Raw genomic sequence first — 13,720 nt, forward strand, 5'->3', positions numbered from 1 at the left:
CAGGCTACAGGTAAATTCAAACATTTGCTGGTTGACACTTGGTTGAGTTTCTCTAAAGACCAGGGATCAAACAGAAAGGAATGTCTGGGTTAAGTTAAGAGGCTGTGGCGACCAAGGTTTTATCATGCAGGTGGAGCTTTTGCTAGCAGGCTTCAGAGAGAATAGGTTGCAAAATGTTTCTTATTAGACTTAAAGTCTGTGTTGATGTTAATGCCAGAGAGGTATAATGAGGCATGTTTGACCCTCACTTCCCATCATGCCCTGAAACAGTCTCTCAGGTTAAATTTTAAGGGCCCTGACTGAGGAGGAAGACCATTCAGATGGTTGGGAGCCTTAGAATTTTATTTTTGGTTTATACTCCTTTAACTCTGTTCCTTCTGATGGGAGGGATGGCATCTTAGTTCCTGGAAATGAAAGATAAAAACCATAACCCTGAGTTTTGACGTTAAGGTGTACTGAGGTACATTTAATGGGGCTAAGATGTAGAAGAGGAAGAAGAACTCTTTAAAGTAAATTGTTCTGACTGGGTGTGGTGGCTCATGCCTGTAATCCTAGCACTTTGGGAGGCCAAGGTGGGAGGATTGCTTGAGCCCAGGAGCTCAAGACCAACCTGGGCGACATAGCAAGACCCTGCCTCTATTATTAATTTAACAAAGAAGAAATGAAGTAGATTGTTCTAAGTCAGGTTGGAATGAGTCATTCTAAAGCTCTGCTCATGGAAATCACCCCAGTTGACAGACCCTCTTGCCTGGGAGGCCAACATAATAGGCACTGCCTTGACCATCTCCAGGAACGAAGGTGATCCAATCTCAACAGGCATACTTTCCTAAAACTGGACAAGAAGAATAAATGGTTTTTGCTGGACAAGAAGAATTATAGGTGAGAACCACCCAACAGGTTCTTCTTGCCTGCTACCCAGATAGAGCCAATTTATCAAGATGGGAATTGCAAGAGAGAAAGAATTTAATACACATGGAGCCAACTAAATGGAAGACAGGAGTTTTGTTATTCCTCAAATCAGCCTTCTTGAAAAGTTGGAGGCTAGGGATTTTCAAGGATAGTTTGGTAGGCAGAGGGCTAGGGAATGGGTGCTAATGATTGGTTGGGGATGCAATCACAGGGATATAGAAAAACAGTCCTGGTCCTTGCGTGCTGAGTCTGCTTCTGGGTTGGGGCCACAGAGGAGTGGCTGGTCCGAGAGGGGCCACTGGGTAGTCAGAAGTGCAAAAGCCTGAGAAGACATCTCAAAAGGCCGGTCCTGTGTACTACAATAGTGATGTTATTTACAGGAGTAATTGAGGATGCTGCAGATTTTTGTGACCTCTGGAATAATGACTGCTAATCATTTAACTGGCTTCCATCTTAGCAGAATTCTGGTCTTTGTCATCCTCCTGACCTGGTGGCCTTTCATTAGTTTTACAAAGGCAGTTTAGTTTGGGGATAAGCTATTACCATTTAAATCATAAACTAAATTTCTCCCAAATTTATTAATATCTTGGCCCATGCCCAAGAATGACCAAGGGCAGATTGGAGGTTAAAAACAAGATGGAGTTGGTTAGGTCAGATCTCTTTCACTGTCATTTTCTCAGTGTTATAATTTTGCAAAGGTGGTTTTGAAATTGTCAATCTTCAGTTAATCCTCATTTAATTCTATATCTTTTTTTTTTTTTTTTTTTTGAGACGGTATCTTACTCTGTCACCAGGCTGGAGTGCAGTGTCACAATTCAGCTCACTGTAACCCCGCCTCCTGGGTTTAAGCGATTCTCCTGCCTCAGCCTCCTGAGTAGCTGGGACTACAGGTACATGCCACCATGCCCAGCTAATTTTTGTGTTTTTAGTAGCGGCAGGGCCAGGATGGTCTTGACCTCTTGACCTCGTGATCCACCTGCCTCGGCCTCCCAAACTGCTGGGATTACAGGTGTGTGAGCCACTGCCCCCAGCCAATTCTGTATCATTCTAAGGAAGCCACTGCACCCAGCCAATTCTATATCATTCTAAGGTGACAATGGAAACACAGTGCTTTAAGGAAATAAAATGAAACTTGGACTAGACCAGCTTTTAGAATAGCTTTTTCAGGGCAGAGATCCAGCCTTGCTGATCACTGATTCTCTGTGGATCAGTTTTTGTTAAACAAATGTTAAGCACAATTAAGGTGAGATACAAGAAATAATTTGAGGCTGTGGCATACAGTTATTTTATGAGACCACATACATTTTACAGGATCCAGTAGTCTAAAATTTACATGTAGAAATTTATGTTGTATTTTCAGCTGCCTGCTGAAGATGAAGTGTTACTACAGAAATTAAGAGAGGAATCAAGAGCTGTCTTTCTACAAAGAAAAAGCAGAGAACTGTTAGATAATGAAGAATTACAGGTAAGAACGAAGCAAAAAGTTGCTTTAGATGTTAACCATTTCTCATTTGTATTATTTAAATCATGCAAGATTTCTTGGTGCCTAATGGAGTCCATACTACAGAGTGGTACTGCATAAGCTCTGAAGCAGCAGTTCCCACCAGAAGCAGCCGCTGAGTTTACATGGGTCATATACCCCAAAAATAGTGTTGTTTGTTGTTGTTGTTGTTTAAGGCTCTAGGTGATTATACTGTGCAGCCAAGGTTGAGAACCACTGCTGCAGGGTCAGACTACAGCGGTTCAAATCCCAGCCCTGCTATACGACTTTAGGCAATGGACTTAACATCTCTGTGCTTGGATTATCATCTCTAAAGTAGGGATAGCTAACTATATCTTAGAGTTATGTGGATTAAAGAGGAAGTGTATATCAAAAGCTTAGTCGGCACTCAATACATGTTATTTTTATTGTTAGTAATCAAAAAGATAATAGGACATGAGATTCATCTTAATATTGACTTTGCTAACAAACTATCATTTTAGTGGAAAGCACGCATTTAACTACATTTTAAAATCTTGTTGTTTTTAACTTATAATATCTTCACTTCCACAATTCTCTTAAGAACTTATGGTTTTTGCTGGACAAACACCAGACACCACCTATGATTGGAGAGGAAGCAATGATCAATTATGAAAACTTTTTGAAGGTTGGTGAAAAGGCTGGAGCAAAGTGCAAGTAAGAATAATATAATTAACAAAAGAATATGTTATGTTAAGCATTTTAAATGCCTCAAATATTGGCCAGGCACACTGGCTCACACCTGTAATCCCAGCAGTTTTGGAGACTGAGGGGGGAGGATTGCTTGAGCTGGAGTGTTTGAGACCAGCCTGGGCAACTTAGGGAGATCTTGTCTCTACTAAAAATAAAAATATTATCTGGGCGTGGGGGTGTATACCTGTAGCTACTCAGGAGGCTGAGGTGGGAGAATTGCTTGAGCCCGGGAGGATGAGCTGTGATTAAGCCACTGCGCTCCAGCCTGGGTGACAGAGCAAGACCCTGCCTTTAAAAAAAATAAACAAATCCTCAAATATTAATTGAAGTAAATGGTATGACATTTGAGTCAATTTAAGTTACTAATGAAATTTAATAAAATTATTTACCGTCAAAAAATCACATTGGTATGAAGTTATTAAATAACTCCATCTCAAAAAAAAAATGTACATATATAGTTTATGACACTTTCAGCCTTAAGACAGACAAAAGCAAACAAAAAAGAATGCAAGGCTAGGCACTGTGACTCACATGCCCATCTCTGCAAAATAAAACTTTTAATTAAAAAAAAAAAAAAGAATGCAAACATTTATGACTTAGGCTAGGCATGGTGCCTCACATTTGTAATTCCAGTACTTTGGGAGGCCAAGACAGGTGGATCACTTGAGGCCAGGAGATGGAGTCTTGCTCTGTCGCCAGGCTGCAGTGGAGTGGTGCAATCTCGGCTCACTACAACCTCTGCCTCCCGGGTTCAAGTGATTCTCCTGCCTCAGCCTCCCAAGTGCAAGTTACAGTAATATATTACTATTAATAATTATAATTATAAATACTATAAATATAATAAAATTATAAATACAGTATAATATAGTATAAATAGCCAATACAAATACTTTTTGTATTTTTACTAGAGACGGGGTTTCACCATGTTGGCCAAGATGGTCTCGATCTCTTGACTTGTGATCCTCCCACCTCGGCCTCCCAAAGTGCTGGGTTACAGGCAAGAGCCACCGTGCCCAGCCAAATCTGTTTCTTTAAAAAAAAAAAAAAAGAAAGAAAAGTAGGGTTTAATATTTTAAGTTTTTGAATTCTAAGCAGTCTCTATTGTTCTTTCATTTTTTAATTGTATGAATTTATGCCGTGTTTTAATTTTATGTACAAGGCATTTTCTCTTATGATCATTTAAATCTTTATTTTCTTTTCTTAGGCAATTTTTCACAGCAAAAGTCTTTGCTAAACTCCTTCATACGGATTCATATGGAAGAATTTCCATCATGCAGTTCTTTAATTATGTCATGAGAAAAGGTGATTCATTTTTAATGTGCTTGAACTCCTTATATGGGAAGCAAGTAGGTTTTTGGTCTGTGCTTTTATAAATATTTCTTCCATATGAAATCACTCTAAGTTTGAAGTAGACCTTCTTTTCTTTTGACCAAGATGTGTTACATAAACTTAGGTTATCATAAAAAAACAAAAAGTTTTTAAACCCTCATGTATCTTAAAGATAATAGTAGACTAAAAATATTAAGAGCTAAACCAAGGGTTTTAATGTACGGTGATTTGAAATAATTTCAATTTACTGATAATTTTATTTTACCAATATATTACAAGTTGAGTTGACTGAAAGGATAGTTTCAAACCCACAACTCTGATATCAGTTTCAAGGAGCATCTATTAAACAGCTTGGACTTATGATTCCTACAAGTGCCATAATAATCTGTGAAAGCCTACTGTATACAATCTTTAATAATTGGTTGCTATAATTAACCTCAGAAATAAAAGCAGCTTCATTGAAGGCATAACATTATACTAGCTGTCCCTGTTTGGTGGAACACCAGGTTTAATTGGTAAAGAACAGTATCTTCAAGATTTCAGTTTTATTATAGCTTTAGTCATGATAGAATTGTTGAACTCTGTCATTCTATAGTTTTTTGTTTCAAGCAATTTTGTGGTGAGAAGAAATAGTTTTTAGAGTTACTAGATTAGCTCATCTCAAATCTAGCTCTTTATCTCCTTTTTCATGTCTAAAGGATAAATCTTAAGAATTACATTTCATTTTCTTGTTTATTGTCAGTTTGGCTTCATCAAACAAGAATAGGACTCAGTTTATATGATGTCGCTGGGCAGGGATACCTTCGGGAATCTGTAAGTATTAACCTTATAGACATTATATTAACTCTTATAGACATCAAAATGTAAACTGTAGTTATCACTGGGTGTTGGGATTACAGGCTATTCATATAATACTTTGTTTTATTTCTGTTTGTGTGTGTTTGTCAGCTACTCGGGAGGCTGAGGCAGGAGAATCAGTTGAACCCAGGAGGTGGAGGTTGCTGTGAACCGAAATAGCTCCATTGCACTCCAGCCTGGGCAACAAGAGCAAAACTCTGCCTCAAAACAAAATATATATATATTGGCCGGGTGCAGTGGCTTATACCTGTACTCCCAGCATTTTGGGAGGCCGATGTGGGCGGATCACTTGAGGTCAGGAGTGTGAGACCAGCCTGACCAATATGGTGAAATCCTGTCTCTACTAAAAATAGAAATATTTGCTGGGCTGTGGTGGCATACGCCTGGAATCCCAGCTACTCAGGAGGCTGAGGTGGGAGAATTGTTTGAACCTAGGAGGCGGAAGTTGCAGTGAGCCAAGATTGCGCCACTGCACTCCAGCCTGGGCAACAGAGGGAGACCCTGTCTCAAAAAAAAAAGAGAGAATTTATTTAAAAAATGTCATGCAAGATGTCCCTTAAAAATCACAATTAAACATGCCAAAGGAAAAGCGACTTTGTCAAAATGCTCACTTTAAACTATCCAAACGTTTCAAACCTACCTTTTGCTGACCTTTTATTTTCTTTTTTTAAACAAGAGACAGACAAGGAGAGGTTGATAAATGCTTACTGTCCATATTCACATAGAGACGTGGTATACTCTGCGCTCAAGAGAGGAAAGCAACTAGAATTCTATGCACTACTACACAGGGGCCTAGCACCTTCCAGCTTCCAGCAGAGCAAAGGGAACAGATTTTTCTTTTTCTTTCCACAGACCTCGGTGGTGTTGATTCCATATAGTTTTTGCTGAGACACAGGATGTTTCTGTTTTGGGGTTTGGTTTTTTCTTTCTTTTTTTTTTTTTTTTTTTTTTAATAAATGACATGTGTTACTAAACAAGTGTTCAATGTATATTGACTATACAAATTCCTTTTTAGATTATTTTTCTTCAAACTTTAAAAATAAAAAAAGGCCTTTTGGCCAGGTGCGGTGGCTCACGCCTATAATCCCAGCACTTAGGGAGACTGAGGCAGGCAGATCATGAGGTCAGGAGTTCGAGACCAACCTGACCAACATGGAGAAACCCCGTCTCTACTAAAAATACAAAAATTAGCCAGGCATGGTGGTGGCCGCCTGTAATCCCAGCTACTCGGGAGGCCGAGGCAAGAGAATTGCTTGAACACAGGAGACGGAGGTTGCAGTGAGCCTAGATTGGGCTGTTGCACTTGACCCTGGACGACAAAAGCAGACTCCGTCTCAAAAAAAAAATCTTTTAAAGGGGAAAATAAAAAGAATGTAGCATTTTAACATTTAAAAATTACTGAAAAACTTTTGATTATTCATGAATCATATCACTGTGTCACTATTTTTTAAAGGGCCAAGAATTCCCCTGCACCTTTTTTTTTTTTTTTTAAGAAAATATAAGAGAAGCCAGACACGGTAGCTCACACCTGTAATCGCAGCACTTTGGGAGGCCAAGGTGAGTGGATCACTTGATGTCAGGACTTGGAGACCAGCCTGGCCAACATGGTGAAACCCCGTCTCTATTAAAAATACAAAAACATTAGCTGAGCATGGTAGCAGATGCCTGTAATCCCAGCTACTAGAGTGGCTGAGGCATGAGAATCACTTGAACCCAGGAGGCAGTTGCAGTAAGCTGAGATCACGCCACTGCACCCCAGCCTGGGCAACAAAGCAAGACTATGTCTCAAAAGAAAAAGAAAAAAGAAAATATGAGAGAGAAAATGAATGTGACTGTATTCCCACCTCTGGGTGTAAGGTTGCTAGGTCAGTTACCAAGAGGCTGCTTATTTCCTATTAGGCACTGCTGTAATTAGGCCAAGTTATCAACAGAGAATTATAACTTCATGCTATGCTTCTTCTAAATATGGGTATCTAAATTATATGGACTTATTTTTCACCTCAGGCTTTTTTCCCAAATATGCAGTGCGTTTTTTAAGGTTGTAGGGGAGAGGAGAAGGGAGTTGGGCATGAATAGAAACTAGGTTAGTTAATCAAATAATTATTCAGATATGAGTTAAATGTAAATTTCTTGTTACAGTTTGTATGGTTCCTGCTATAATTTGTTGCATTCTGTTTTGTCTAGATTTCTGTAGATAGAAGCTGTTAGCTCATTCTGAATAGTTAGTTATACTGTAAAACCTTTCCAGGGGGTTCACTACAATTCTCTTTAAGGTTCAGACCAACTTGACAATAAAAGGCTCTTGCTTCTGGCCATCTCTTTCTAGCAAGGAAGACATAATTAGCCACCTGTTGGTACTTGTTTAGAGGTCAGGTCCCAAACTGTAGTAGTTCTCTAGCTCTGAGAATTCTTGTTAGCAGTTCACTTGATTTATAGAAACAGCAATATTGATTTATAAAAACGGTCCCCTGTTATTGCTTGTCTTGCCTCTTTCCATGTATGGAAACGAAGATTGAAAGAGAGATGGGCAAAAGGGAGAGAAGAGAAACAGTGTACTTCTATAGTTGTTTCTAAAAAGGAATAATTTTCCCCTTCTCTCAATGAAAGAAAACACTTCTCTCAAAGTATTTCTTCCATTCTTGGCCCCATTGCCTTTTGAAACCCAGGCTTTGTGTCTTACTAATTTGAAAGACAGTGGCTTCCAGACCAACATTTATAATCTGAGTAGAGTATACAAAGTATTATTCACTTATTAAATATTATTAAGCAGTTAATAAACATTTTTGGGGGGCAGGTATTATTCTAAGCTTGTAGGGCTCACGTTTTACTTTGTTACAATCTGTTTTGCCCAGATTTCTTTTTTTCTTTTTTTTTTTTTTTTTTTTTTTTTTTTGCCCAAATTTCTGTAGATGGAATCTGTTAGCTCATACTAAATGTTATACTTTAAAATCTTTCCGGGGACACAGTACAATTTTTGTTCCCTCTTAGACCTATTTTTTCTAGCAGAGTGGGAAGACAGACGCTGAATTATAAGCAGATAAAATCAAATAGCAACAAGTTATATGTAGAAAATAAAACAGTAGGCCGGGCGCAGTGACTCACACCTGTAATCCCAGCACTTTGGGAGGCCACGGCGGGCGGATCATGAGGTCAGGAGATCGAGACCATCCTGACTAACACGGTGAAACCCCAACTCTACTAAAAATACAAAAATAAGCTGGGCATGGTGGCGGGCGCCTGTAGTCCCAGCTACTCAGGAGGCTGAGGCAGAAGAATGATGTGAACCCGGGAGGCGGAGCTTGCAGTGAGCCGAGATTGCGCCACTTCTCTCCAGCCTGGACAACAGAGCGAGACTCTGTCTCAAAAAAAGAAAAGAAAAGAAAAAGAAAATAGTAAACTAGGCAGGAATATGACTGGGATTGGTGGACAATTTCAGGTTGGCTGGAAGGAGCATCTTTTTGAGATAGGGATTAAGTTTTAGCCATGAAGTATGAGAAAGAAGCCAGTCTTATGAAGACATAGTGTAGAGGAAATGGCAAATACAGTGTCTCCAAGGCAAAATTAAGCCTGGACCTGTTCTAGGAACAGAAGGAAGCCAGTGTGGCTAGAACAAGGATTACAATACCGGAAAATGAAGTTGGAGAAGTAGGCAGGGGCCACAGGTAGGGCCTTTTAGGCCACCGTAAGGACTTTGGATTTACTTTGAAGCTAATGGGAAACCGTCGGAAGTTTTAAGCTGAGTCTGTCAGGATATGATTTACATTTTAAAAGATCCTTCTGGATGCCATATGGAGGATGTAAGGAACTCAAAGTATGGCGAGGCTCAGTGGCTCATGCCTGTAATCCCAGCAACTTTGGGAGGCCAAGGCGGGCGGATTGCTTGAGGTCGGGAGTTCAAGACCAGCCCGGCCAACATGATGAAACCCCCTCTCTACTAAAAATACAAAAATTAGCCAGGCATGGTTGCACGTGCCTGTAATCCCAGCTGGTCAGGCTGAGACACAAGAATTGCTTGAACCCAAGAGGTGGAGGTTTCAGTGAGCTGAGACTGCGCCACTGCACTCCAGCCTGGACTGGACTGAGACTCTGTCTCAAAAAAAAAGAGAAACCATGGGAGTCTTTTAAATATATAATTCTGTAATAGGGAAAGCCTTTCTAAGTATGACAAAACCCAGAAGTCTAGAAAACAATAAATTCAGCTAAATTTTGAGAAGATCTATAGGGCAAAGCCCATGTTAAAGTAAAAAGAAAACAACAAACTGGGGGAAATATCTGAAACAGTCACAAATGGCCAATTACCCTAATGTATAAAAAGCGCCCAGAAATCCAGAAGAAAGCCATTAACCCAATAGAAAACTGCACAAAGGATATAGATAATGTATAAAAAGTAAAATTCAAATGCTTCTTAATCATAAGAAACAACTAACTTCACATAAGAGAAATGCCAGATAAATCTACACTAAGTTGCCATTTTTCACCTATCAAATTAGCAAAGATCAAAAAGTTTGAATTGACACCTTTAGCGTTTGAGTAATTCTTTCACAGTGCTTCTGAGTCAAAAGAAATCCCTAGAAGTTTCACGTACTAGCCAGTTAATTCCAAACAATTTAATGAGTATTCATTAAGCTTATTAGCCACTTGAAAAAATAATACACTTAAGTTGAAAGAAGATATTTTTATTTCATTCTTAAGTACAGTTATTAATGGGATGTGTACAACTACTTAAACCTGGGAATTAGACTGGACACTTGTCCTCCTCATTTCCTGTTCACTGATTTTTGTGTGGTACTTTACCACAGGAACCATCAAAACCTAGCGTTGCAAAGATTTATGTCATTAAAAGGAATATATTTGGCTGGGCGTGGTGGCTCATGCCTGTAATCCCAGCACTCTGGGAGGCCAAGGCGGGCGGATCACAGGATCAGGAGATTGAGACCATCCTGGATAACATGGTGAAACCCCGTCTCTTCTAAAAATACAAAAAACTAGCTGGGCGTGGTGGCAGGTGCCTGTAGTCCCAGATACTCGGGAGGCTGAGGCAGGAGAATGGTGTGAACCCGGGAGGCAGAGCTTGCAGTGAGCCAAGATTGCGCCACTGCACTCCAGCCTGGGCAACAGAGCGAGACTCCATCTCAAAATAAAATAAAATAAAATAAATTAGTCAGGCATGGTGGCACGGGACTGTAGTCCCAGCTACTGAAGAGGCTGAGCCAGGAGGTGGAGGTTGCAGTAAGCCAAGATTTCGCCACTGCACTCCAGTCTGGGCGACAGAGCAAGAGTCCATCTCAAAAAAAAAGAAATATATTCATGACATTTTGGGTTGGATGATTTAAAAAATTTAAATCACCAGGCACAGTGGCTCACAACTGTAATTCCAATGCTGGGAGGCCAAGGTGGGCAAATAGCTTGAGCTCAAGCGTTTGAGACCAGCCTGGGCAACATGGTGAATCCCCATCTCTACCAAAAATACAAAAAATTAACTGGGTGTGGTGGTGCATCTCTGTGGTCCCAGCTATTCAGGAGGCTGAGGTGGGAGGATGACTTGAGCCTGGGAGGTAGAGGTTTCAGTCAGCCAAGATCATACTACTGTACTCCAGCAGCCTGTGTGACAGAGACCCTACCTCAAAAAAAAAAGGAATACATTGAGATCCAGTATTGAAAATGTGAACTACCTTGAGCACGTAGTTCTAGCTTATTTCAATATCTATCATGCAGTGTCTGACAAATGTTGCTGTTTCGCTCAAAATTTTAAAATATCCTGATGCACCCCTGTACATTAACTGTGGTGCTCCTGGGACACCTGCGTGCAGAATTCAGAACTGTAGAAATAGCCTTCACGTTGCTGATGGGATATAAAATTCACATGGCATTTATGGGGAGATGGGAAGTTTCCCAGTGTCTTATCAAATTTCTACATGTGCATATGCCACAACCCAGCAGATCCACTTACAGAAATTGTATTTTATATTCTTCCACAATATCTATGAATGAATAATTAGCTCAGCCCTTATGGTATTACTTTTCATGTAGCAAAATATTAGGAAAAAACTAAATGTCCCAATAGAGGCCTAATTAAATATGGCACATCCATACAATGATATAATATATAGCTATTTGAAAGTCAAGATGGAATGACTGTAAAATATATTACTGAATGACAAAAGCACTCTTCACGGTATGCTGATACATCCTGTGTGTAAAAAGAGGGAAAGGCCGGGTGCAGTGCCTCATGCCTGTAGTCACAGCACTTTGGGAGACAGAGGTGGCTGGATCACGAGGTCAAGAGATCAAGACCATCCTGGACAACACTGTGAAACCCTGCCTCTGCTAAAAATACAGAAATTAGCTGGGCATGGTGGTGCGTGCCTGTAGTCCCAGCTACTCAGGAGGAGGCAGGAGAATCGCTTGAACCTGGGAGGCAGAGGTTGCAGTAAGCCAAGATTGCACCACTGCACTCCAGACTGGTGACAGAGCAAGACTACATCTCAAAAAAAAAAAAAAAAGGGGGAAAAAAATATATATATATTGGTTCATATTTGTATCTGTTACCTTCGGGAAATTACATCAGAAGCTGATAATACAGATTACCTCTGGGGAGAAGAAATAGGTGAGAGGCTTTTTAATCAATATCTTTGTTCCCTTTGAATTTGGAACTATGTAGAATTTACTACTTTTCAAAAATGTTAAAACTTAAATTAGGAGAAACAAAACTTAATGTAAAATAGTTTTACCACTAAAATAGTCATGAATTTCTTTATCAATATAGTATTAATGCTGAATAATTTTTAGTAATGAAATTATATTCTAGTATGTAATGAAGAATCAAGATTGGACATTTAACACTTTATTTTGTTTTATTTTCAGGATTTAGAAAACTACATATTGGAACTTATCCCTACTTTGCCACAATTAGATGGTCTGGAAAAATCTTTCTACTCCTTTTATGTTTGTACAGCAGTTAGGAAGTTCTTCTTCTTTTTAGATCCTTTAAGAACAGGTAAAAGAAAATCTTATCTAACTTACACGAGGATATTATTATATCTAAATCTCAATAACTACAGAAAACTCTTAAAATGTCATTTATTTTCCTGTCACTGCCATTAAAAATTTGGTGAATTTCAAGGAGATAAAAAGGTACAAAAAACAGTAGCAATGCTTTGGTTATGTTTATCTGAAGATCTTTTATGATTTACTTGCACTGACTATAATCTGCTGTGTGACAGATGGGGGGATGTCACCTAACAGTGAAGAAGTATGAACTGGGTAATGAGTCATAAATGCCTCCTTCCCATTCTAGGAAGCCAGTTATTCGGATATGATTTGGTGTCTCTGCTATGTGATATACTGCAGAATTGTTCTCTTTTTGATGAAAAATATGTATTTGGAGATATGAGAGCCATTTAGCCATGATGCATATTTTTCTCATTTTCTATGGGGATCGGATTGGTAAATGTGGCCTCATTAACAGTATGTTTTATTAACTGTTCAAGCCTGCCCAGACTTAAATACATGTAACTGGAGCAGAGGAAAGGACAGAGAAGTCCAAATCAAAGTGCTTGATTATCCTTCTGTCCTTGAAAATCCAACTATGGGCCCAGCACAGTGGTTCACGTCTGTAATCTCAGCCCTCTGGGAGGCTGAGTTGGGTGGACCACTTGAGCTCAGGAGTTCAAGATCAGCCTGGGCAACACGGTGAAACTTTGTCTCTACAAAAAAAAAAACATACAAAAATTGGCTGGGCACAGTGGCTCACGCCTGTAATCCCAGCTACTCGAGAGGCTGAGGCAGGAGAATCACTTGAACCCAGGAGGCAGAGGTTGTGGTGAGCTGAGATCGTGGTGTTGCACTCCAGCCTGGGCAACAAGAGTGAAACTCCATCTCAAAAAAAAAAAAGAAAAAGTTCCAAAGATTAGCCAGGTATAGTGGCGCGCGCGCGCCTGTAGTCCCAGCTACTTGGGAAGCTGCTGAGGTGGATCACTTGAACCCAGAAGGCAGAGGTTGCAGTGAGCCAAGATCGCGCCACTGCACTCTAGTCTGGGCAACATAGCCAGACCTTGTGTCCAAAAAAAAAATCCAGTTATGAATCCAATCACAGCATATGGTAGCTGACAGTGTTTTTTGAACTCCTCTACTCTAAGTACACACATATACACTTTCTCTCTTTCAAATTTTACAAAATAATATCAGATGTTTTGACTGTTACGTAGTATGCTAAGCATTTTACATGGATTCATTCATTGTCGTCTCATAACCCCATAAGGAAGGTACATTATTGTACACATTTTATGTGTAAGGCAACTGAGATTTAGCTAGGTTACATATTTAAAAGTGGCATTTAAACTACCATCTGGGCTTGGTGTGGTGGCTCACACCTGTAACCCCAGCGCTTTGGGAGGCTGATGTGAGAAATCA

General features: G+C 39.8%; 1 protein-coding gene across 3 annotated transcripts in view; it reads left to right on the forward strand.

Annotated features, from left to right (window-relative positions):
- PPP2R3C (protein phosphatase 2 regulatory subunit B''gamma) overlaps window positions 1–13,720 on the forward strand; it is a 35,351-nt gene that overhangs the window by 10,556 nt on the left and 11,075 nt on the right. For 2 of the 3 annotated variants that reach the window (XM_026455344.2, XM_026455345.2), the window contains 5 exons: window positions 2,270–2,374; window positions 2,973–3,085; window positions 4,326–4,423; window positions 5,193–5,263; window positions 12,173–12,305. In XM_026455344.2, the coding sequence (XP_026311129.1) occupies window positions 2,270–2,374; window positions 2,973–3,085; window positions 4,326–4,423; window positions 5,193–5,263; window positions 12,173–12,305 (520 nt within the window). Of the gene's footprint in view, window positions 1–731; window positions 880–2,269; window positions 2,375–2,972; window positions 3,086–4,325; window positions 4,424–5,192; window positions 5,264–12,172; window positions 12,306–13,720 lie in introns of all 3 variants that reach the window. The other variant, XM_026455346.1, reaches the window with a different exon arrangement.

Source organism: Piliocolobus tephrosceles, chromosome 6 (assembly GCF_002776525.5).
Source record: "Piliocolobus tephrosceles isolate RC106 chromosome 6, ASM277652v3, whole genome shotgun sequence".
NCBI lineage: Eukaryota > Metazoa > Chordata > Mammalia > Primates > Cercopithecidae > Piliocolobus > Piliocolobus tephrosceles.